General features: G+C 45.5%; 1 protein-coding gene across 1 annotated transcript in view; it reads left to right on the top strand.

Annotated features, from left to right (window-relative positions):
* Positions 1 to 6,893: 6,893 nt before the first annotated feature.
* Positions 6,894 to 26,190, top strand: part of LOC136619832 (putative uncharacterized protein DDB_G0286901) — a 37,896-nt gene continuing 18,599 nt past the window's right edge. The window contains exons 1-14 of the mRNA XM_066594598.1: positions 6,894 to 7,215; positions 7,630 to 7,698; positions 7,963 to 8,034; positions 8,512 to 8,775; positions 8,888 to 8,923; positions 9,219 to 9,290; positions 11,627 to 11,689; positions 12,460 to 12,513; positions 12,578 to 12,630; positions 13,541 to 13,569; positions 14,048 to 14,166; positions 14,642 to 14,714; positions 15,434 to 15,655; positions 15,901 to 16,190. Coding sequence (XP_066450695.1) covers positions 6,894 to 7,215; positions 7,630 to 7,698; positions 7,963 to 8,034; positions 8,512 to 8,775; positions 8,888 to 8,923; positions 9,219 to 9,290; positions 11,627 to 11,689; positions 12,460 to 12,513; positions 12,578 to 12,630; positions 13,541 to 13,569; positions 14,048 to 14,166; positions 14,642 to 14,714; positions 15,434 to 15,655; positions 15,901 to 16,190 — 1,738 coding nt within the window. The remainder of the gene's footprint in view (positions 7,216 to 7,629; positions 7,699 to 7,962; positions 8,035 to 8,511; positions 8,776 to 8,887; positions 8,924 to 9,218; positions 9,291 to 11,626; positions 11,690 to 12,459; positions 12,514 to 12,577; positions 12,631 to 13,540; positions 13,570 to 14,047; positions 14,167 to 14,641; positions 14,715 to 15,433; positions 15,656 to 15,900; positions 16,191 to 26,190) is intronic.

The following is a 26,190-nucleotide window of genomic DNA, read 5'->3' as shown; positions in this document are numbered from 1 at the left end:
GTTAGTGGCAAGGTCCACTTAACAACGGACACGTGGACAAGCACAGGCGGGCAGGGCCACTATATCTCCCTGACGGCACATTGGGTAAATTTAGTGGAGGCTGGGACAAAGTCAGAGCCTGGGACCGCTCACGTCCTACCCACCCCCAGAATTGCGGGCCCCAGCTCGGTGGTGGTATCTGCGGCGGTGTATGCTTCCTCCACTAAACCACCCTCCTCCTCCTCCTCCTCCTCCAACGCAACCTCTGTCTCGCAATCAAGATGTGTCAGCAGCAGCAGTGCGTCGCCAGCAGTCGGTGTCGCGCGTCGTGGCAGCACAGCGGTGGGCAAGCGTCAGCAGGCCGTGCTGAAACTACTCAGCTTAGGAGATAAGAGGCACACGGCCCACGAACTGCTGCAGGGTCTGACAGAGCAGACCGACCGCTGGCTTGCGCCGCTGAGCCTCCAACCGGGCATGGTCGTGTGTGACAACGGCCGTAACCTGGTGGCGGCTCTGCAGCTCGGCAGCCTCACGCACGTGCCATGCCTGGCCCACGTCTTTAATTTGGTGGTTCAGCGCTTTCTGAAAAGCTACCCACGCTTGTCAGACCTGCTCGTAAAGGTGCGCCGGCTCTGCGCACATTTCCGCAAGTCCCACACGGACACTGCCACCCTGCGGACCCTGCAACATCGGTTTAATCTGCCAGTGCACCGACTGCTGTGCGACGTGCCCACACGGTGGAACTCTACGCTCCACATGTTGGTCACGCTCTATGAGCAGCGTAGAGCTATAGTGGAATACCAACTCCAACATGGGCGGTGCAGTGGGAGTCAGCCTCCTCAATTATTTTCAGAAGAGTGGGCCTGGTTGGCAGACATCTGCCAGGTCCTTCGAAACTTTGAGCAGTCTACCCAGGTGGTGAGCGGCGATGCTGCAATCATTAGCGTCACCATTCCTCTGCTATGCATCTTGAGAAGTTCCCTGCAAAGCATAAAGGCAGACGCTTTGCGCTCGGAAACAGAGCCGGGGGAAGACAGTATGTCGCTGGATAGTCAGAGCACCCTCCTGTCTATATCTCAGCGCGTTCAGGAGGAGGAGGAGGAGCATGAGGAGGATGAGGAGGAGGGGGAAGAGACAGCTTGGCCCACTGCTGATGGTACCCATGCTGCTTGCCTGTCATCCTTTCAGCGTGTATGGCCTGAGGAGGAGGAGGATCCTGAAAGTGATCTTCCTAGTGAAGACAGCCATGTGTTGTGTACAGGTACCCTGGCACACATGGCTGACTTCATGTTAGGATGCCTTTCTCGTGACCCTCGCGTTGCACGCATTCTGGCCACTACGGATTACTGGGTGTACACACTGCTCGACCCACGGTATAAGGAGAACCTTTCCACTCTCATTCCCGAAGAGGAAAGGGGTTCGAGAGTGTTGCTATACCACAGGACCCTGGCGGACAAGCTGATGGTAAAATTCCCATCCGACAGCGCTAGTGGCAGAAGGCGCACTTCCGAGGGCCAGGTAGCAGGGGAGGTGCGGAGATCGAGCAGCATGTACAGCACAGGCAATACAACAGTCTTTAAGGCCCTGGACAGCTTTATGGCTCCCCAGCAAGACTGTGTCACCGCTCCCCAGTCAAGGCTGAGTCGGCGGGAGCACTGTAAAAGGATGGTGAGGGAGTACGTAGCCGATCGCACGACCGTCCTCCGTGACGCCTCTGCCACCTACAACTACTGGGTGTCGAAGCTGGACACGTGGCCTGAACTCGCGCTGTATGCCCTGGAGGTGCTTGCTTGTCCTGCGGCTAGCGTCCTGTCAGAGAGGGTGTTTAGTGCGGCTGGGGGAATCATCACAGATAAGCGTACCCGCCTGTCAACCGACAGTGCCGACAGGCTTACACTCATCAAGATGAACAAAGCCTGGATTTCCCCAGACTTCTCTTCTCCACCAGCGGACAGCAGCGATACCTAAGCAATACGTAGGCTGCACCCGCGGATGGAAGCATCGTTCTCTCTCACCATCCAAAACGGGGACATTTCTGCTTCATCAATCTGTGTATAATATTCCTCCTCCTCCTCCTCCTGCTCCTCCTCCTGAAACCTCACGTAATGACGCCGAACGGGCAATTTTTCTTAGGGCCACAAGGCTCACTCATATAATTTTTCTTGAAAATGCTCTTAAAAGCGTTGAAACTTTAACTTGAACCAATTTTTCGTTAAACTGGGCTGCCTCCAGGCCTAGTTACCACTTAAGCCACATTAACCAAAGCGATTAATGGGTTTCACCTGCCCTCTTGGTTGGCCAGGGCGAATTTTTCTGATGTACATTAGTACTGTTGATACAGCATTTTTTGTGGGCCCTCGCCTACAGTGTAATCAAATTAATTTTTAGCCCACCTGCATTACAGCTGATGTTACATCCGCTGTGTTGGGCAATGCAATGGGATATTTTTATGTACCGCCGGTGGGTTCCAGGGAGCCACCCATGCTGTGGGTCCACAGGGAATTATAAATGCATCTGTTTCCACTTCTAAAGAACCCCAGTCTGACTGGGGCATGCAGTGTGGGCCGAAGCCCACCTGCATTAAGCACGACATTACTACCTCAGCTGTGTTGGGCAATGCAATGGGATATTTTTATGTACCGCCGGTGGGTTCCAGGGAGCCACCCATGCTGTCGGTCCACAGGGACTTCACAATAGGGAGTTGTACCTGCCTGTGTCTATGAATTAAAAACCGCGGTCTGACTGGGGCATGCAGACACCTTGACAGAATGAATAGTGTGTGGCACATAGGTTCCCCATTGCTATGCCCACGTGTGCAGCTCCTGATGGCGGTGGCACAGGATTATATTTCTCATTGCTTCTGTACAGCATTGTGGGCTATCGCCCCGCCCCTTTTAAAGAGGGTCGCTGCCTAGCCGTGCCAACCCTCTGCAGTGTGTGCCTGCGGTTCCTCGTCATGGCAGACGCACTTATAAATAGACATGAGGGTGGTGTGGCATGAGGGCAGCTGAAGGCTGCGCAGGGACACTTTTGTGTGCGCTGTGGACACTGGGTCGTGCGGGGGGGTTGGGCAGCATGTCACCCAGGAGAAGTGGCAGCGGAGTGTCATGCAGGCAGTGATTGTGCTTTGTTGGAGGTACGGTGGTGCTTAGCTAAGGTATCCATTGCTAATGAGGGCTTTTCAGAAGTAAAAGTTGTTGGGAGGGGGGGGGGGCCCACTCTTGCCGGTATTGTGGCTTAATAGTGGGACCTGTGAACTTGAGATGCAGCCCAACATGTAGCCCCTCGCCTGCCCTATCCGTTGCTGTGTCGTTCCCATCACTTTCTTGAATTGCCCAGATTTTCACACATGAGAACCTTAGCGAGCATCGGCGAAATACAAAAATGCTCGGGTCGCCCATTGACTTCAATGGGGTTCGTTATTCGAAACGAACCATCGAGCATCGCGATAATTTCGTCCCGAGTAACGAGCACCCGAGCATTTTGGTGCTCGCTCATCTCTAGTTATTAAACTGACTTTTATTTTACTTTTTTTTGTCCTAATAGGTGACTTGAATTAGTGATCGTCTGATTGCATGTAGAATATACTGCAATACTTAGGTTACATGGCCTAGCGGGTTCCCCCCTTCCTCTACAGTTTGTGTCGAAAGTTGGATCATCATCCGCTAAACCATTTTAATTTTCTCTGGGTGTTTCCTTACTTTTGAGACACCACTGTATATATTGGTTTGCTTTGTGATTGAAGTGATTATGTTCTTGTTTCTTAGGCTGCCTGTCCATGGGCGATTGTTCATTGTGTTACCCGCGGTGATAACCAGCCGCTGGTAATGCAGTGAGCGCTTTTTCATAGCATTGCTATGGAGAGTGCAGCAGGGGCATCCACGAGTGGAGAATCATAGCGATTCTCCGCTCGCGGGATCTAAATCGCGGTGTGCCGCGATTCTCTGCTGTGAGCCTATCTATCAGATAGACTCACCGCAAAGAACTGATAGCGGCCACCCTCCTCCCCCGCGGCAGAATATCGCTGGCGATATTCTGTAACGGCCATGGACAGGGGGCCTTACAGGAGATATAGCTACAGAAGACCTGCTGCCGACCACCCTGACTACATATCCTGAAGGTAATATAGCATGACTGTCCATGGAGGATATAGACTTATATAACAGGATGCGGACAGAAGAGACTGTAAGGGGAAATGTGGGAATCTAACCTAATGTATATAATGTGACTTACTGACATAGATGCATTTGTGTACTAGGAAAGCGTGAGGACGTCTATGGGTTAGGGCTCATTCACATGGGCATATATGTATTTCAGTTGTGTAAATAGGTAGCGTAGTTATGTGACTGAAATGTGCATATTTTCTGCGTATTGTGCATGTAAAAAAAACCCTGAAAGAATATTCCCAATGATTTCAGTTTAATATGGGTTATTTTGGTACATAATATACACTAAAATAAGAAATGCTTCGATTTTTCTTATGTGACTGAAATACGCACACTGGAATAAACCCACTGTAATCACTGTTTTATTCACTGTGTAATACGCTGTATATTTATGTTCATGTGAAAGAGCCCTCACTGTATAACTGGGGACTGTGTGTGAGCGTGCGGATGGAAAAGAGTTTTGTTGTGGCCCCTGCGGACGCTTTAATGAGATGCTGTAGATGCGGAGCCTTAACCTGTAGAGACACTGAGTGCTGATCAGTGTGATCTGTAGAGAGCGTGTACCAGCCCGGATGAGTGGGTAAAGAGACAGCAAACACAAAGAAATTAAGAATACAAAGTGTCTGTTGAATCCCGTATGGGCAGTAAATCTGAGAGTGTGTCGCTAGAACCATTGATGTTTCAGAAGGTTGCGTTAATCTGAGCAGTTTAGAGAACGGATTTGATAATGAAAAGACTGGCAAGCCGATACAGCGTTCCCAGATTTCACAGTCCGTGTTACTGAGTGTTATGAAGTGTATTACCAAAGTATTCAGAATGGTTACAATGTGTTGAACTGTGAGTCTGGTTAAAGTGACTTACAGCTGGTTCCACTTAAACTGGTTCAAGCCAGGTATAAAGCAAGCATGGCTACCGAGCTTGTTCCATACTCACCCTACAGTCGCACGTTTATGTGATTGGTCATTAAAGGGTTAAAGGGGTTGTCCCGCGAAAGCAAGTGGGTCTATACACTTCTGTATGGCCATATTAATGCACTTTGTAATGTACATTGTGCATTAATTATGAGCCATACAGAAGTTATCAAGTTATCAGAAGTTATTCACTTACCTGTTCCGTTGCTGGCGTCCTCGTCTCCATGGTGCCGTCTAATTTTCAGCGTCTAATCGCCAGATTAGACGCGCGTGCGCAGTCCGGTCTTCTTCTTTTCTGAATGGGGCCGCTCGTGCCAGAGAGCGGCTCCGTGTAGCTTCGCCCCATCACGTGCCGATTCCAGCCAATCAGGAGGCTGGAATCGGCAATGGACCGCACAGAAGCCCTGCGGTCCACCGAGGGAGAAGATCCCGGCGGCCATCTTCAACCGGTAAGTAAGAAGTCACCGGAGCGCGGGGATTCAGGTAAGCGCTGTGCGTTTTTTTTTTTTAAGTCCCTGCATCGGGTTTGTCTCGCGCCGAACAGGGGGCTGTTGAAAAAAAAAAAACCCGTTTCGGCGCGGGACAACCCCTTTAACTTTAAGGGAATTCTCTGTGTGCTTAAAAATTATCCTAACTATGAAAAAGAAGAGAGAATTTTAAAAAATAACGGATATTGCCCTGTAAATCCCCCGCGATCCCAGTGCGCATGCTGCGGCGGATCCTGTTGGTGATTTCTTTTGAAAACAACGGCATTCGCAGCAACACCAACAATAGCAGCAGCAACAACACTAAGGTCAGCGGCAACAACACTAACAGTGGCAGCAACAACAGTGTCAGCTGTGAAAACAGTGACAGTAGTGGCAACAATACCAACAACAGCGGCAACAAAAGCATCAGCCATGGAAACAACAGTGGCACCAACAAACCTACCAGCGGCGCCAACAACAGTGTCAGCTGTGGAAACAACAGTGACAGTGGCGGCAACAAAACTAACAACTAACCAACAACAGTGTCAGCCGTGGAAACAACAGCGGTGGTAACAACACCAAAAGTGGCAACAGCAGTGTCAGTCATGGAAACATAAACTTTTATTTTTCCATCCCCACTTTCAAAAACCATAACCCTATTGTTGTATTTTTCACCAGTACCATTTAATATTCAACACTGTATAAATTACCTCTCTTTTCCACATCTGTCAGCAGCGCCGCCGGATGACCCGAGGAAAGGTATCCTTGGACGTGGAAAGCCAGGAGTAAAAGTAGGTAGTTATTTCATGGGTTGTGAAGCCGGCGCTCCCACTTCCTCCAATGTCCGCTGATGCTGCTGTCACTGCAGTGGGCCAGACGATCAGCTGATGAAAGGGATTTCTGAGCAGCGGACCCCGTCCATCAAATACTGATGGCCTATCGGAGTATAGGTCATCAGTGAAAAAACAGGGCAGGAAACTCTTTATAGAAGGTCCCTCTACTATAAAAAAGCATGTCTTAAAACTAAACTGTATACATCTCTTCTTATTTCCAGAAGTGTCACTGGAGATGCTGGACTTCCTAGAACAGCACCCTAATTGGCTGCCAGAAAATCCAATCAAAAGCCATAAGTAGTGATCTTATGGGGTGACACCTTGAGACTTCTCATAGTGGCCATCTACACAGTATAAAACAATGTAATCTCACCCTACAGATCAATGACACACCTTTATGTGATTGGTTATTTAAGGGTTAACTTTAAAGGGATTTTCTTTGTGCTTAAAAGTTATCCTAACTGTGAAAAAGCAGAGAGAATCTTAAAAAATAATAACGGATATTGCTGTTAATCCCCCGCGATCCCAGTGCGGATGATGCGACGGATCCTGCGGGAGATTTTTGTTGAAAACAACAGCAGTGGCAACAACACCAACAGCAACAATAGCAGCAGTAGTGGAAACAACAGCGGCGGCAACAAAAGTGTAAGCCGTGAAAACAGCGACAGTGGCGGCCACAATACCAACAACTGTGGCAACAACAGCGTCAGCCATAGAAACATCAGTGCCGACAACAAAACTAAAAGCGGCGCTAACAAGAGTGTCAGCTGTGGAAACAATAGCGGCGACAACAACAGCAGCAGCAACAACAGTGTCAGCTGTGGAAACAACAGTGGCGACAACAACAGCAGCAGCAACAGTGTCAGCTGTGGTAACAACAGTGGCGACAACAACAGCGGCAGCAACAACAGTGTCAGCTGTGGAAACAACAGTGGCGACAACAACAGTGGCTGCTACAACAGTATCAGCTGTGGAAACAACAGTGGCGACAACAACAGCGGCAGCAACAACAGTATCAGCTGTGGAAACAACAGGGACAGTGGCTGCAACAACAACGTCAGCCGTGGAAACAACAGCGGTGGTAACAACACAAAAAGCGGCAACAATAGTGTCAGCTATGGAAACATAAACATTCATTTTTCCATCCCCACTTTCAAAAACCATAACCTTATTTTCCGACTACGTGAAGCTACATGGGGGCTGTTTTTGCAGTTGTATTTTTCACCAGTACCATTTATTATTTAACACTGTATAAATGACTTCTCTTTTCCAGAAGTGTCAGCAGCGCCGCCGGATGACCCCGGGGAGAGGTACCCTTGGATGCGGAAAGCCAGAAGTAAAAGTAGGTAGTTATTTCATGGGTTGTGAAGCCGGCGCTCCCACTTCACGCAATGTCCGCTGATGCCGCTGTCACTGCAGTGGGCCAGACAATTAGCTGATGGATGGGGTTTATGAGCAGCGAATACCTGTCCATCAAATACTGATGGCCTATCGGAGGATAGGTCATCAGAGGAAAAACAGGACAGGAAACTCTTTTTAGAAGGACCCTCTACCATAAGAAAGCAAGTCTTAAAACTAAACTGTATACCTCTCTTCTTATTTTCAGAAGTGTCGCAGGAGATGCTGGACCTCCTAGAACAGCTCATTAATTGGCTGACAGAAAATCCCAACAAAAGCCGTAAGGGGTGATCTTGTGAGGAAACACATAGAGAATTCTCATAGCGGCCATCTACACAGTATAAAACTGGGCAGTAGTGACGGGCTGTGTCTTATAGGGGAACTCTTCTATAGACGCATGTCAGTTAGAGAAGGGACGCAGTTATACCAGCGCTAGAGCTTATATAGAGAGATTATATAGGCTGCGGCATCTAAGTAGATAAATGGCCATGATGGGGGCCAGCTCTGATTGTGGCTATAGTCAGCAGATGTCAGCTATAGGAATTAGCTGGTAGCAGCCAGGTATAAAGCAAGCATGACTACCGAGCTTGTTCCATACTCGCCCCACAGCTCAATGACATACGTTTATGTGATTGGTCATTTAAGGGTTAACTTTAAAGGGATTTTCTGTGTTGTTAAAAATTATCCTAACTGTGAAAAAGGAGAGAGAATTTTAAAAAATAACGGATATTGCCCAGTAAATCCCCCGCGATCCCAGTGCGGATGCTGCGGCAGATCCTGCGGGAGATTTCTGTTGAAAACAACAGTAGTGGCAACAACACCAACAGCGGCAGCAACAATAGCGGCAGCTGTGGAAACAATAGTGGCGGCAACAACACTAACAGTGGCGCCAACAACAGTGTCAGCCGTGGAAACAACAGTGGTGACAAGAACACCAACAGCGGCGGCAACAACAGTGTCAGCTATGGAAACAACAGTGACAATAGTGGTAACAACGTCAGCCATGGAAACAACAGCGGTGGTAGCAACACCAAAAGCGGCAACAACAGTTTCAGCTATGGAAGCATAAACTTTCATTTTTCCACCCCCACTTTCAAAAACCATAACCTTATTTTCCAACTACTCTTTTCCAGAACTGTCAGCAGTGCTGCCGGATGACCCGAGGAGAGGTATCCTTGGATGCGGAAAGCCAAAAGTAAAAGTAGGTACTTATTTCATGGGTTGTGAAGCCGGCGCTCCCACTTCCTCCAATGTCCGTTGATGCTGCTGTCACTGCAGTGGGCCAGATGATCAGCTGATGAAAGGGGTTTCTGAGCAGCGGACCCCTGTCCATCAAATACTGATGGCCTATCGGAGGAGAGGTCATCAGAGGAAAAACAAGACAGGAAACCCATTTTAGAAGGACCTTCTAGCATAGGAAAGCAAGTCTCAAAACTAATCTTATACCTCTCTTCTTATTTCCAGAAGTGTCACGGGAGATGCTGGACCTCCTAGAACAGCTCATTAATTGGCTGCCACAAAATCCCAACAAAGCCCGTAAGGGGTGATCTTGTGAGGTGACACATAGAGAATTCACAATTTTTCACCATTTGTTTATTTGTGGATATTGTCCATACCAGAAGCCCAGGATGACCAGGTTCTCATGCCACTGCTGCAGCAAGGCTATACGTGGCGGACACACTGTTCCACTTTTCAATGACTGTAAGTAATAAATTTATTTCGTTTGATAGTTTTTAGTTAAATTTAATAAATCTCCTTTCATATAAGTTACTTTTTCACTAATAAATATGATAAATAAAATATTAACGTTTAATTTTGTTACTCTGTGAGACTAATATGTAGTGAAAGGGTAACTTGAAAATTTGTTTAGTGATTTAGAGTTAATGTTTTCCTTGTTCAGTTGTGGGTACGTCGTCACAATGGGGGATGGCATCAGCTTTCCCTGCCCCCTGCTACGGTGGTGCTCACACCCATGATCTGTGTAACGGCCCAGTAGATAGACACGCGTGTCGCTTACCGGTGATGTGACAGAGACCTCCTGCCCCTCGCCACTACGGTGCACGCTCCTCCGTCGTCCTCAGTGCAATGATCTGAGAGGTCTTACTGTGCGCCGCGTCCCGGTGACACAAGGCCTCCCTCCCCTGCTCCACTCCCGTCTCCTGCCTGAGATATGGCGTCCCTTGCATCTCCAGCTGACTACGGAACGCAAACTAAGATAGCCTTGGAGCTAAAACACTCTTCCTCTCCCACTGTCTTACTTCCTGTTAATGTTTCAGAACTTGTTATATATTCAGTGATATAAGTCTGTTAAGTCATGCTTGAAAAGGGTGCTATATGGGCACCGAAACGCGTTGCAAAATTGTGAAGTTCTTTTGTTTACCTTTTTGTCATTAAAAAACAACCTGCTTTCTATTAATAGGCGTCTACATTGCATCTTGATGTACGACAAAAGGAGGGTTTCAATTCCCACATCAGACCCCTCTTTTCTCGCTAATGAATATTACCAATTTGTCCCTACATTAACTGATGAGCGCTTGTTGTTTTTTTCTTTAAACTATAGTTGTCTTTGTCCTGATTCCCTGCCTTGGATTTTGAACTCTTCCTGTCCCATGGATGCACCTGGTGCAGAAGAAGTGTCCGGCTTACCAGGACTACAGGTGTGGCGGCCTCCCCTCCCCACAGGCTAGCTGTCCACGCCAGGTGAGCCCTTATCTTTATTCTTTTTATAGTCACTTAGTTTTGTTTCCTCACAAGACTCTATTCTTTTTTACCGTATATACCGGCGTATAAGACGACTTTTGAACCCCGAAAAATCTGCTCTGCAGTCAGGGGTCGTCTTATGCGCCGGTAATACAAAAAAAAAAAGTGTAAAAAAAAAAAATCATTACTCACCTCCCCCGGCGTTCTGTCGCGCTCCGGAAGGATGTCGCTCGCTCCTCGTCCGCGGCGCAGCATTGCTTTCTGAATGCGGGGCTTGAAATCCCCGCTTCCAGAAAGCTAATACACACGCCGTCAGCCGGTACAGCTATTCAATGACAGCATTGAATGGCTGTGATGTCATTGAATAGTGTGATTGGCTGAAGCCACGTGTGTTTTAGCCAATCACAGCCATTCAATGATGTCATTGAATGGATGTAACTGGCTGACGGCGTGCGTATTAGCTTTCTGGAGGCGGGGATTTCAAGCCCCGCATTCAGAAAGCAATGCTGCGCCGGGGACGAGGAGCGAGCGACATCCTGCCGGAGCGTGACAGAACACCGGGGGAGGTGAGTAATGATTTTTTTTTTCTCCATTGTAATACCGGCGTATAAGGTGAAAGTTGGGGGGTCGTCTTATACGCCCCGTCGCCTTATACGCCGGTATATACGGTAGTAGTTTTTTTCTCTTACCCCATATCATTGTTAATCAAACTTTATCTCTTTAACACTTTACAACAGCTTTAAGCTCTCATCATAAAGCAGGGCTGGGATAAATGATCCCACTAACCATGATTCCGTCTTTTCTACAATGGAGATACTACGGAGCACAGATCTGATTTTTAGGATAATTGCTTTTTTTTTAACAACTTATCGCCTGTTACCTGGTAATATAACATTATTTCATCGCTGCCCTTAGACAGTGTTATACAGCAGTTTTAGGGGTTTTGGTGAACTTGTGGTTCAGTTCAAATTAATTTGGTCCAAACTGATTTTTCACAAGTTGTATCCCCACTAGTGAGCGTCGCCGCAGTCTGCACCATTTACAGGAGATTAGTTAGTTAGTATCCGCTATTCTTCCTGTAATAGGAGATACGCTCTATAAATCTCGGGTTGGGATTGAAGCCCACATGTAGGTGATATATGAAACTAATGAATGCCATTTTCTCCTCATAGGGATATCTGGACTGGAGGTCAGAATTAGGACTGTTATTATACCGACTATTCCCAGTATAAACGGTAAGTGTATAATGACGTCACTACTATAACTAGAGGAAGGCTGTTAGGCCGAACCTTCGCTGTCTGTTGTGATGGGAGAATAAATTACTCTTTTCTACTGCATCCCCATATGCTGCCAGTTCTACAATTTTTCTATATGGACTTTCTATGGAGTGTGCGGTTTGAAACTCCTTGACTGCCTATTTCATACAACAGCCTGACCCAGTGTGGGAAGTTATTGCTGCTGCTGGTGCAAAACCTGCTTTATGTACTTGGATCAATACGATTACTATTTATTTCTCTATTTTATGTCATTAGTAATCACTGTAGGAAACCATTCCCCAATTTATAAAAGATACAGACAACCTCAATATATTGACATAATGGGGTTATTAGGGTTGTCCAGGGCTAGAAATACATGGTGTTTTTTTTTTTCAAAAACAGCGCCACCCTTCTTTGTGTGCTGTTTTTTGGAATTGCAGTTCATCTTCCATTCACTTCAACAAAAGGTTATTAAACTAATTTTGATTTCGATTTTTTTTTTCAATTGAAGTCCTAATAGGAGACTTGAATTAGTGATCATCTGATCGCATGTAGAATATACTGCAATACTTAGGTTACATGGCCTAGCGGGTTCCTCGCTTCCTCTACAATTTGTGTCTAAAGTTGGATCATCATCCGCTAAACCATTTTCATTTTCTCTGGGTGTTTCCTTACTTTGAGACGCCCCTCTATATATTGGTTTGCTCCGTGCTTTGTAATTGAAGTCAGTATGCTCTTGTTTCTTACAGGAGATACAGCTACAGAAGACCTGCTACCCACCACAAGGATCATATATCCTGAAGGTAATATAGCATGACTGTTTCTAAATCTTTATGAATGAAGTCAGTATGTTCTTGTTTCTTACAGGAGATACAGCTGCAGAAGACCTGCTGCCCACCACCCGACTACATATCCTGAAGGTAATATATATGTCTGTCCATAGAGGATATAGACTTATTTAACAGGATGCAGACATAAGAGACTGTAAGGGGAGATGTGGGAATTTACCCATGTATATAACTGTATGTGACTTACTGACATAGATGCATTTGTGTACTAGGAAAGCGTGAGGACGTCTATGGGTTGGGGCTCATTCACATGGGCATATATGTATTTCAGTTGTGTAAATAGGTAGCGTATTTATGTGACTGAAATGTGCATACTTTCTACTTATTGTGCTAAAAAAAAACCTGAAAGACTGTTCTCAGTGATTTCAGTTTAATATGGGTAATTTTGGTACATAATATACACTAAAATAAGAAATGCTAAGTTTTTTATTACATGACTGAAATACGCACACGGGAATTAACCCATTGAAATCACTGTTTTATTCACTGTGTAATACGCTGCATATTTATGTTCATGTGAAAGAGCCCTTATTGTATAACTGGGGACTGTGCGTGAGCGTGCGGATGGAAAAGGGTTTCTGTTGTGGCCCCTGCGGACACTTTAATGAGATGCTGTAGATGCAGAGCCTTAACCTGTAGAGACACTGAGTGCTGATTGATGTGATCTGTAGAGAGCGTGTACCAGCCCGGATGAGTAGGTAAAGAGACAGCAAACACAAAGAGATTAGGAATACAAAGTGTCTGTTGAGTCCCGTATGGGCGGTAAATCTGAGAGTATGTCGCTAGAACCATTGATGTTCCAGAAGGTTCTGTTAAGCGGAGCAGTTTAGAGAACAGTATTTGATAATGAAAAGACTGGCAAGCCGATACAGCGTTCCCAGATTTCACAGTCCGTGTTACTGAGTGTTATGAAGTGTATTACCAAAGTATTCAGAACGGTTACAATGTGTTGAACTGTGAGTCTAGTTAAAGTGACTTACAGCTGGTTCCACTTAAACTGGTTCAAGCCAGGTATGAAGCAAGCATGGCTACCGAGCTTGTTCCATACTCACCCTATAGACGCACGTTTATGTGATTGGTGATTAAAGGGTTAACTTTAAAGGGATTTTCTGTATGCTTAAAAATTATTCTAACAGTGAAAAAGGAAAGAGAATAAAAAAACCCAACACATTGTCCTGTAAATCCCCGCGATCCCAGTGCGGATGCTGCGGCGGATCCTGCGGTGAGTTTTGCTTTGATTTCTGTTTGCATTTCTAAAGAATATATCATTCTTGTTTTTCTCAGGTCATAACAGAATAACCATCTGGAAACCGTACTGTGAAGGTAAAATTTTCTCCCATCTAATAAATCCTGCATATTATGTGTATCATCTCTACACAGTATACACACAGATCACCTATAGATTATACACATATACTGACTGACTAAGAACCCCCACAGATAAAACATGTCTTCCAGATTAACTGTATAAATGACTGCTCCTTTCCAGAACTGTCAGCAATACCAACAACAGCGGCAACAACAGCATCAGCCATGGAAACAACAGTGGCGAAAACAAAACTAACAGCGGCGCCAACAACAGTGTCAGCCGTGGAAACAACAGTGGTGGTAACAACACCAAAAGCGGCGACAGCAATGTCAGCCATGGAAATATAATCTTTTATTTTTCCATCCCCACTTTCAAAACCCTATTGTTGTATTTTTCACCAGTACCATTTAATATTTAATACCGTATAAATGACTTATTTCCAGAACTGTCAGCAGTGCTGCCGGATGACCCGAGGAGAGGTATCCATGTATACGGAAAGCCAAAAGTAAAAGTAAGTACTTATTTCATGGGTTGTAAAGCCGGCGCTTCCACTTCCTACAATGTCTGCTGATGCCGCTGTCACTGCAGGGGGCCAGACGATCAGCTGATGGATGGGGTTTCTGAGCAGCAGACCCCTGTCCATCAAATACTGATGGCCTATCCGAAGATAGGTCATCAGTGGAAAAACAGGACAGGAAACTCTTTTTAGAAGGACCGCTACCATAAGAAAGCAAGTCTTAAAACTAAACTGTATATATCTCTTCTTATTTCCAGAAGTGTCACGGGAGATGCTGGTCCTCCTGGAACAGAACCCTAATTGGCTCCCTAAAAAATCCCAACAAAGGCCGTAAGTAGTGATTTTATGGGGTGACACCTAGAGAATTCTCATAGCGGCCATCTACACAGTATAAACTGGGCAGTAGTGACGGGCTGTGTCTAATAGGGGAACTCTTCTATAGACGCATGTTAGTTAGAGAAGGAACGCAGTTATACCAGCGCTAGAGTATATATAGAGAGATTATATAGGTTGCAGCATCTAAGTAGATAAATGGCCATGATGGGAGCCAGTTCTGATTGTGGCTATAGTCAGCAGATGTCAGCTGTAGGAATTAGCTGGTAGCAGCCAAGTATGAAGCAAGCATGGCTACCAAGCTTGTTCCATACCCTACAGATCATTAATGAACGTTTATGTGATTGGTCACTAAAGAATTAACTTTAAAGGGATTTTCTTTGTGCTTAAAAATTATCCTAACTGTGAAAAAGGAGAGAGAATTTTTAAAAATGATAGACATTGTCCTGTAAATCCCCCGTGATCCCAATGCAGTTGCTGCGACGGATCCTGCGGGAGAGTTTTGCTTTGATTTCTGTTTGCACTTCTAAAGCATATATCATTCTTGTTTTTCTCAGGTCGTAACATGAAAACCATCTGAAAACCGTTCCGTGAAGGTCAAGTCTTCATCCATCTATTAGATCCTGTACATTATGTGTATCATCTCTACGCAGTATACACACAGATCATCGCTATAGATTATACAGTTTTGCTTTGATTTCTGTTGAAAACAACAGTGTCAGCCGTGGAAACAACAGTGGTGACAACAAAACTAACAGCAACGGAAACAGCAGTGTCAGCCATGGAAACAACAGCAGCGACAACAGCACCAACAGCGACGGCTACAACAGTGACACCTGTGGAAACAACAGTGTTAGCCGTGGAAACAACAGCGACAGTGGTGGGAAAAATACCGACAACGGCGGCTTACAACAGCATCAGCCATGGAAAGAACCGTGGTGACAACAAAACTAACAGCGGTGCCAACAACAGTGTCAGCCATGGAAACAACAGCAGCGACAACAACAGTGTCAGCCGTGAAAACGACAGCGACGGCACAACACCAACTGCGGAAGAAACAACAGTGACAGCTGTGGAAACAACTGTGGCAGTGGCAGAAACAACAGTGTCAGACGTGGAAACAACAGTGGTGGCAACAACAGTGTCAGCTCTGGAAACGACAGTGACGGCACAAAACCAACAGTGGCGGCAACAACAGCGTCAGCCGTGGAAACAACAGTGGCGGAAACAACACCAAAAGGAATAGCAACAACAGTGTCAGCCATGGAAACAACAGCGGCGGCAACAACAGTGTCAGCTGTGGAAACAACAGCGACAGTAGTGGCAACAACAGCATCAGCAGTGGAAAGAACAGTGGCCACAACAACGCCAACAGCGGTGGCAAAAACAGTGTAAGCCATGGAAACAACAGCGGCGACCACCACAGTGTCAGTCGTGGAAACAACAGCGGTGGAAACAACACCAACAGTGTCGGTAACAACAGTGTGACCCCAGTAATGGGCCTTAAACCCGAACATGCATGTTTACTTTTAAAGCTGGGGCTTGACTGAGTTGCCGGGCTCCTACTCTAACCAGTAGGAATGGAAGAAACCTCAGATCCAGGCAGTTTAACCCCTTACATGCCACAATCAAAAGCAACTGCAGCATGTAAGCAGATGAAAGGTGGAGGGGGCTCCTTCTGTCACCCATCGGCACCATGGAATAGGATTGCAAGATACCAATGTGTTCCCATGGCAGCCGGAAGCTTGACAAAGGCCTCCATGTTTACCGTGTAACTCGGCGTATTAAACCCTGCCTCCAGTAATACGCTGCTGTCATAGTAGAATGCATCACATAAGCTTGGTGAATGCCAAAAAAATAAAAAGCAATCCAAGTCACATGTACTTCAAAATAGTACCAATAAAAACTACAACTCTTCCTGCAAAATACAAGACCTCATATAGCTCGATTCCTGGAAAAATAAAGATGTCATGGGTCTTAGCGATGCAGAATCAATTATCTTTAAAAACGTGTTTTTATTGTGCAAAAGTTGTAAAAAATAAAAAAAAATGTACAAACATAAGAAAGCTATCATGTTATTTTTACCGAATGGTGAATGCTGTAAAACAAGTGGTGGGTTTTCTGGACCACTCAGCCGGACCAACAGGACAGGAAGAACAGGACCCCATAGAGCCGGGCGTCCTACACCCCTGAGGACAGGAAGAACAGGACCCATTGAGCGGGGCGTCCTGCACCCCTGCGGAGAGGGAGAGAATTACACAGCCATCGCTACTGCAGCTGAGGGGCAAGTTACCCAAATACCTAGGTTTTATTAAATTTTTCTAGGCAGATCCACCCAGATCTATGCAGCTCCGGTCGGCCCCTTAGGATGCTTCCAATTGAGTAAAATGACTTTTTTGGCCTAAAAAAAACCACTTCTATAAGGTGCGGGTCGCCATAATCACCAAGATATCATCCACAAGCCCGAAAAGACAAACCTTGAGATGCATGATCCACAGTTGCCCTAAGTGAGACTCCATGAATTCGGGAACATCCCGTCAGTAGTCTTACTGGTTGTTATACTCCCAGAACACGGGCTGCATTAGTAACACATCATGAACAAGTCACTGAAGCGGACAGACCCAGAGTATGTAATCTAGACGGGGATAGTAAACTCTAGGTATAAAATTAACCTTATCCTTAAAGCCGGCTTCACATGGGCGTATGCACAATTGCGCACGCCTTAGGGCAACTTTTGTGCGCTATGAAGAAAGCGTTTTTCCTCTGCATGTTGGCACTCATTAGATGAATCACCTATTTCAACTAGTGTGTGTAAAATACACTGGTTGAAATAGGTGATTCATCTAATGAGTTCTAGATAGTTCTTCTTCCAGCGGAATTACGCAATGTTTCATGCATCTCCCTGCATGTTGCACACACACTTGCGCAACCCCCATTGACTTCTATGGGGACCTTTGGTGCACAAATACACAGTATGATAGAGCATGTTCTATCTTTTTTTATCATCTTTTTCTTTGTGTTACTGAAATGTGCACGCTAAAACTTGCGCATGTGAACAAACCCAATGAAATCAAAGGGTTCTATTCTCTGTGCATTGCGCATACAAAGATGTCCATGTGACAACGGCCTAACACTGACCAGTAGAGAGCCAGGGCCAGCCAGGATATCCCCGCTCTCATCACAGTCCACATCTGGGATATCTAGCATGTTAAGTGAGTATAAAAACTAGAACGTAGTTAAAAAAGTTGTACATTTAAGCCAAAGCCTCCAGAAGAATCAAGGAGGATTGTCAGGGCATTGAACTAGGCTCTAACAGCAAGCTATAGTTGGTTATACCTAAAGTAGCAGTTAGCTGGTATATTACAATTGCAGAGGACTTACGCACTTGGATTGTGAGAGGCTCAATAACTAGAACAAAAAGGGCCAGAGATGGAGACCGCCCAGTCACATACCTCTGTTGGAGAGAACCACGCAGAGATATGAGTATTAGTTCTGCCACTAGCCACTGGGGAGCTATAGAACATCTGCAGCCATTTCATGAAAACTAACCCAAACCCAAAGCTCTGGCAAGATAAAATGTAGTCATTACTCATCTTGTTACCGCAGCCTATCATAGCATCTCTTGGAGCTTAAGACAAACTACCCCTCTTTGAAGCACATACACTGTACTCTGGATCAATACTGCAGAATAATAGGCTAAAATGGATGAATGTATGTCTTTTTCCAGCTTTGCAAACTACACTGTGTTGACAAAAGAATTGGGATACCAGACAATTCTTTGCTGTCAGACGAAAGAGGATAGGCAAATTGAAAGTGTGAGCATTAGGTATAAAGCTGAACATCACACAGGTGTATCCCAATACAGAAGCCATCAGAATGTCACCAGGTGTAGAGTTGACTTTTTTTTCCAATCGGGTATGGTGATGGGCCTGAACAGCCAATCAGTACAGGATATTGCAGCATTTTTGGACCTTCCACTGTTGGCAATGTTATTTGGAAATAGAAAACATCTGGTGTGTGTGCAGCCACATTCCGGGAGATGTAGTTAACAAGTTGTGAAGGCATTCCACACAATGTCTACCTCCACTTCACTGAACCACAGGCTTTATCTTGGTCAATAAATACAGGAATCCAATTCCCACTATTGGATGCAGATTTGTGAGATTGGTAAAAGAGATCCTAGGTTCCTATCTGCACTCTTTCCAGGCATAACGACTAATTAGTCAGCATGTATAATGTCTTTAAGGATGGAATTGATATGAATTACTAGTGTTTTGGTAAGGAATTTAATGTTATTAAGAAGGGAAATGGAATGATAGGAACTACAGTCTTTCAGGTCCTTCCCAGGTTTTGGAATTGGGACTATCAGAGCCTCTTGCAGGGTGTCCGGCATGATGTCCTCCCCTAGAATTGTAAAGTATAGGAAGCCTAGAGGCCAAGAATTTCATGGTGTTTTATACCACTCAATAGGCAATCCATCAGTGCTCGAAGACTTCTTGTTTGTGAAGGACTGAACTGCAGTCACTAGATGCAGTAGGTTGGTGGTCCACCATAATGGTCCACCATAATGGTAGGCCTTGCAAATCGCTGGAATTTAATGGTAAACTTCGGCTGCTTGGTTGAGGTGAACACAAATGTGTGGAGATGGGGGAAAAAGACAATTGTAGGCCGAAGCTTATATAAGCGCTCATTCCACTGCCTCTAACACAATGGCTTGTGTACACTGAGCCATAGAAACCAATAAGACCATGTGCACTGGTGCATATATGACATGTTGGGGAGCTCTAGTGTAATGTTTTAGCTTCAGATCTATGCTGTAAGCATCTATCTCCTCACTACTGATTGGGGTGCTTTCAGTATATTAGTACCACTGATACCAGTCAGTAACTAGGGTCATATATGAACTCCTTTCTCCTATATTACTTAGGAACATATTAAAAAGAATAGGACCCCAGACAGACCCCCACTAATCTCTAGAAAGGGGGAAGTCCAGCATTGATGATGAGATTATACAGATGTCGCCACACATGCGCTCCTGCTACACACAACTCTATTGGAGGCAGTTTATACCCGGATGTACTATAATGGTGTTAATAATAATGTATATACATAGAGAGGGCAGTAAAGAATAATAAAGTCAAATGTAACTGTTGCTGGTGGAACTAAAAAACACACATTTGTCAGCTACATTATATTGATAGTAGCCCGGGTACCCGATACAGAATGCGGACAATACAAAACGTGACATTTTAGGTAAGAAAAGATGATATCAGAACATATGCATAAATACGTGGAGGGACGAACATAGCTGTAATTCTGGTGCACCATTGGCTGCAGCGATAAAGCAATATCTTCCCTAGTGGCTGAGATGTTCTTGCAGCATCGGTCGTCTCGCTGCTGTTCGCCCCCCATAACGTAGATCTGCAAGAACTTGTGTTCCTCATATGATTCAGGTAGTAGTGAACCAACACAATGATAAATTTGCCCTTGGACTTTAAATGTTGACCAAAATCCGCTGTTGCTCAATTCCTTTGTTGCGCCCAATGATGTCCTTTGAAAACTCTGCTGAGGTAAAATGAAAGCTGCACCGTCATTGGTTGCTATACATTATACTGCGGAGGTAAAATAAAAGCTGCGCTGTAATCTTCTTAGTGCTGAGGTAAAATGAAAACTGTGCTATGATGGGTTGCTATGGGCAACAGTTTTCAATCCTCAGTGCTGAGGTAAAATGAAAGCTGCTCTGTGATTGGTTGCTATCGGCACCAAAAACAGTTTTTTACTGTTTGTTGATTGACTGCTGGACAGTTTTGATAAATGAAGGCCGGTGTTCATAAATGTGCTCCATGTATTCAACGCTCCGTCTGACTCTTCTAGTGGGAATTACTTGTTGGAAATAACCAGGAGTACTAAATTGTGTACATAGATTACATTGGAGTAAGCAAATTTGGGGGTTGCTGCATTAAAATTCAAGCAAGGACAAAAAATGCAAATAAGGTTGCCAAGGCAACAAAGTTTCAGAATTTTTTTTAACCTTCTCTGGGTCGGGATTATACTATGTGAAACACAGTTATACAGTTTGTGCGCAATGCTCGAACAAACAAACGGACATTGACAAATATATAGAAGATATATATACATATATAGCTGGTATAAGTTATACATCTCCGATATATTTTCAAGCAGAATAAAGCTCGGCCGCACACACCAGCGGGTCACAGGATTAATTTATGGGACCATCGGGTACATCAACTTCCACAGCCAACAAGTTTGGATGATCTAGAGGCTCATTAACAGCAAATGTGGAGCGATCTGCGGCAAGATACCAAATGAAGCCTGTATACCTCCATGCCCCCTGTATTACACCCTGCATAACAGGTTGCAACAGCCTGCCTACCCGCCCATATCACATCTAGTATCCAGGCTAGAGGCAGTACAGCAGGGTAATAGAGCCTCTATGCAAACTTTATCACATGTTGTATCCAAACTAGAGGCGGCACAATAGGATACAATAGCCTCCATGCCCGCTGGTATGACATCTTGTATTCAAGTTAGAGGCAGTACAGCAGGGTACTAGAGCCTCCATGTCCATACATATCTCATCTTGTATCCAAGCTAGATGTGATACAACAGGGTACTGGAGCCTCCATGCCTACCAGTATCACATCTTGTATTCAAGCTGGAGGCAGTGCAATAGGGTACTAGAGCCTTCATGCTCATCCATATGGCATCTTGTATCCAAGCCAGACGCAGTACAGCTGAGTACTGGAGCTTCCACGCAGCCCATATTACATCTTATATCCAAGCTAGAGGCAGTATAATAGGGTACTAGAGCCTCCATGCCCGCCTGTATAACATCTTGTATCCAAGCTAGATACGGTACAAAAGGGTACTGGAGCCTCAAGACCTACATGTATCACATCCTGTACACAACAGAGTACTGGAGCCTCCATGCCCACTCGTATCACATTTTGTATCCAAGCTAGAGGTGGTACAACAGGGTACTAGAGCCTCCATGCTTGCCCATATCACATCTTGTATCCAAGCTAGAGGCGGTACAACAGGGTACTAGAGCCTCCATGCCCACCCATATCACATCTTTTATCCAATTTAGAGGTGATACAACAGGGTGCTAGAGCCTCCATGCCCACCAGTTTCACATCTTGTATCCAAGCTAGATGCGATTCAAAGGGGTACTAGAGCCTCCATTGTAGTGGCATAGTGGCTCCTACAGAACACTCACACCAACACTTGCCCTGTCCCACCTCTCTATGTGACGTCCATGGCTTAGAGCTTAGCAGTGATGTCAGCTGGTGTCCTATTGGCTGATAGTCAGCTTCAATCTCACTAGTGCAAAGTCCAAGGGTGGGAAAGCAACAACACAAGTCTCTATGCAAGAAGGGAGGAGTCGAGAAAATGCAGGAAAAAAAGAAAGGTAATAAAAGGAGTCAGTGAGCAGTTAGGCAGACTCAGCCAGGAGGGAGAGAAGAGAGGTTGCAGTCAGGTTGTGTCGGAGAGAGGAGGAGGCACGCATACATGCAAGAGCAGACAGTTATAGCACATTGTTTTCCCAGAGTCGAGCAAGGTTTTATTCTGGTCCCTTGAGGTTCCAGAGTAGAGAGGAGAAGCGCCTTTCCGAGGTCAGTCTTCTACTAAACAGTGAGTCTAAAACTACCCGGTGAACTCAAAGCCAGGATTAGTCTATCAGTCACTTTAAACTCTGCTTCACCTACACTTCACTAAACTCTAATCATCCCTTAAGTGAGAATAACCATTTCAAGTACCGTTGTGGAAAATTGTGTATTCAACTGTTTTGCAAAATATCATCTTAAGTAAATCTGTCTACTCCCAGACTACTATCCCAAGCTATTGGTCTTGTCTCAATTATTTCATTGGCATTCCATCCAAAGGGTCCAATTGGAGTGCTGGCGTCACACATGACAAAAACAGGCCTTCGTGCTAACAGTACCACAGTACATCGCTGCACAACCCCTGACCAGAGCAGTTTTGGCACCACTGTTCGGTGACAACATAGAGCCATCCGTTACAACCCTTTTGCAAAACCTTGTGGTCTCCCTCACTTTGGCGCGCTTTAACTCGGCTGATGCACCATGCCCGTCCGTATCACATCTTGTATCCAAGCTAGAGGCGATACAACAGAGTACTAGAGCCTCCATGCCCCCCTGTATCACATCTTGTATCCAAGCTAGAGACGATACAACAGAGTACTAGAGCCTCCATGCCCCCCTGTATCACATCTTGTATCCAAGCTAGAGACGATACAACAGAGTACTAGAGCCTCCATGCCCCCGTGTATCACATCTTGTATCCAAGCTAGAGGCAGTACAACAGGGTACAAAAGTGTCCATGCTACCCGTATCACATCTTGTATCCAAGCTGAGTGTGTGTAGCAGAGCTAAGTGTGTGTGTACGAGATTATCTGTAGTAAAACACTTCTCTGAATATTAGCCATGGGGAATGAATAAGTTTTTTCCCCTCACAACATAAGCATAGGACAGTCACACTAGGGCAGTCACACTAGGACAGTCACATGGGCCCAGCACACCAGAAATAACAGCTGTGACTTGGGAAACGAACCAGCAGACATCTGCAGTGTGAGGAGAGCAGGGAGAGCAGACTCGGCAGCATGAGCAGGATGATGACATCATTATCCGGCCTTCTCTATACACTACGCCTGCCTTACCTCTGACCCCTTCTCCTCCTCTCTCTTCCTCCAACAACAGGCCACCGGCAGTGTGATTGGCTGGTAATGCACTCAATGTGCATTCTGTATATGGCGGGGGGCCTCTGGGCCCTCTAAGTGCAGGGGTCGGGTCACAATTGCGACCCTGATAAAGAAAGACACTTCTGCCAGATTTCTGGCATAAAAAAGTTGCAACTCTTTACACAAGTTAAAGGGGTGGAATCATAAAGGACTCACCCGAAGCAGTTAAGGCTGCCATGGAGATGAAATGGAAGAATGTACCAAATATTGCACCAAAATCTCCACATGTAACAAAATTTGTACCAAATTTTGGCACAACTGAACTGAGCATGCTCATTGTACTGGTTGTGATTGGTTGATTGTAGTTTATTCATTCAGTTGCTTCCAACACTTTGTAACCTCGTGAGTGAGGCTAGCCTCATCCAAGACTTTAGGTGTGCACACCATCAGGACCAGGGGGAATCAGCAGGCCTGCTGCAGGAGAAATAGCCTGTCCTGAGGACATTACACTAATACCAAGGCTCCAGTACTTGAGCTTCTTGCCACGGACTGTTCAGCCCAATGCTAGTGTAGATTTATCATAAGATGTATGTGCCTCTTAATACATTTCTCACATCTTACTCCAGCAAACACATTACTAAGGGCTTTTACCCACTAGCGTTTTTTTTAACACTGCGATATCGCTGTGTTTTTATCAATGGGACTTTCTAATGTTAAAATCGCATTGCACAAAAATCGCAAGTTTGTGCTTTTGCAATTTTTCTGCGATGCGATTTTAACATTAGAAAGTCCTATTGAAAGAAACGCAGCGATATCACAGCATTAAAAAAACCGCTAGTGGGTAAAAGCCCTAAGGCTGCATATGAAATGACGGTCTTAACGAAAGTGCCTCTATGCCCCCCCCCCCCATGTAACCGTTGTTATATTGTTATAATTCATCTAATAAAGAATGAAGGGGCTTTCTAAAAAAAGTCACATTTCATATTTATGGCTAAAAAGTAAACTAAGGCTGTATTCACATCTGCATCAGTGTCTCCTCTAGTAGAGATACAACATGAGATGCCGGATGAAAAGGTTGTGCATGCAGGGGGCTGGACAAGTGCAGGAACCGAACGGACCCATTATAGTCAATGGGATCCATTCAGCATTTGGTTCCATTATGAGACGGATCTGTTCATCCTGAGGATCTCATTTTCCTGCTCCCATAATGGAATCCCTAGCGCAGATGTAAATTTAGTCTAACATCTGGAGGGAAAAAGGTTTCAACTCTGTAAGAGTAGTGGGACAATGCTACTCTCTGCCTCAGGATGTGGTGATGGTAAACTCACTAGAGGAGAGTAAGAGGGGCCTGGATGCGTTTCTTCAGTGGTACAGTATTACATGCTATATCACTGAATGGAGCCTGAACCAGAGAGGGGCTGAAAAGCCTGCTGTGTGCATTGCCTGGATCCAAGAGGGAGAGCTCAGCCATGTTACAGTCTGGAGCCATGATAGAGCTGTACTCCTGACCCAGGACAAGCCTGGTCCACTAGCAGGTCCCAAACAACAAACCATAAGTGAGGCTGGCCTCAGTAAAACGGCTTGGTGTGAATGTAAGGAGATGGTAGCAGCCCTCACCACATTACTGAGCTTGCCAGTGGCCACTATGGTTCTGAGAACGAATGTCCCAAATATTAAGCCTCATTAAAGGTAATTGACAGACTGCATTACAGTTGGCGCTCCAATTACTGTTATTAATAGAAATCAGTGGAACTATTACAATTATATGGAGACTGTAGCTTTGCCTTAAAAAGGAAGTGGGGCAGTGGCCATCTTTGGAGAGGTTAAACGAAGAGCTGGTACTCATCTTGGGACCAGAACATCATAAAAGGCTGTGTCAGAACCCTTTTATAAGAGACTGCAGCAACACATGTGAAGCAGTAAAGGCCCAATTGCCAGCAGGAGGCAGAACCCAGTTCCCGGGAGAGATGGGCATCAGATGCTGTGTTGGGCCTCCAGTGGCACGGGACAGTGAAGGGGCCACCTTCTGCAGAAATGGCAGAGACTGTAGATGTTACAAAAGGACCTCACATTATAAGACTGAACTACCAGACACTGACAAAGGGAAACCACTGACTATTCCCATTCCAAGCGACAGACTGTAAGTGGGCGCCCCCGAGACGAGTAATAAGTCCGCATAGTAATAGAGACGAGATAAATCACAGCAGGCCTGTTATATAGAGAGACGCTGCAGCAATCAGTAATTACAGGGACAGCTCTCACAGTATATGGACTGAGGCTAAAGCAATACACAAGCCCTTGGGGTAGAGATGCCATGTTTGGTTAAGTCGTCGTAATAGTCGTGAAGTGACAACCACTTTCAGAAGGACTGTATGTTGTACATTGTGACCTGTATCTCAGTGTTATAGGACTAACGTTTGCTTAGTATCGTTTAATGGCTGTTATATTATCACTTGCAGTGGGTAATATTCATAAATCTGGGTTAGTGCAGATAGTATTAGGGGGTTTCACACCAGCGGCGGGGGCTCTGTTCGGGGAGCAGTAAAGGGGAATCCCCTGGCGGATCAGATCCATCGTATGACTGAACTGAACAGCGCCGGACGGACTCCATTGACTTCGTTCGGTTCCGGCTCAGCTGTCCGGCATTTTACCGACTACAGATTGCGGTGCTGCCCTGCGGTCTCGTCCTCTCACTGATCAATGGGGTCATGGTGCAACTCACCAGTTACCTCCAACCTTGGTGGATTTTAC

The sequence above is a fragment of the Eleutherodactylus coqui genome, chromosome 1, assembly GCF_035609145.1.
Source record: "Eleutherodactylus coqui strain aEleCoq1 chromosome 1, aEleCoq1.hap1, whole genome shotgun sequence".
Lineage (NCBI taxonomy): Eukaryota > Metazoa > Chordata > Amphibia > Anura > Eleutherodactylidae > Eleutherodactylus > Eleutherodactylus coqui.
Note: the sequence above shows the minus strand (reverse complement) of the source record. Positions and strands in the feature narration are given on the sequence as shown.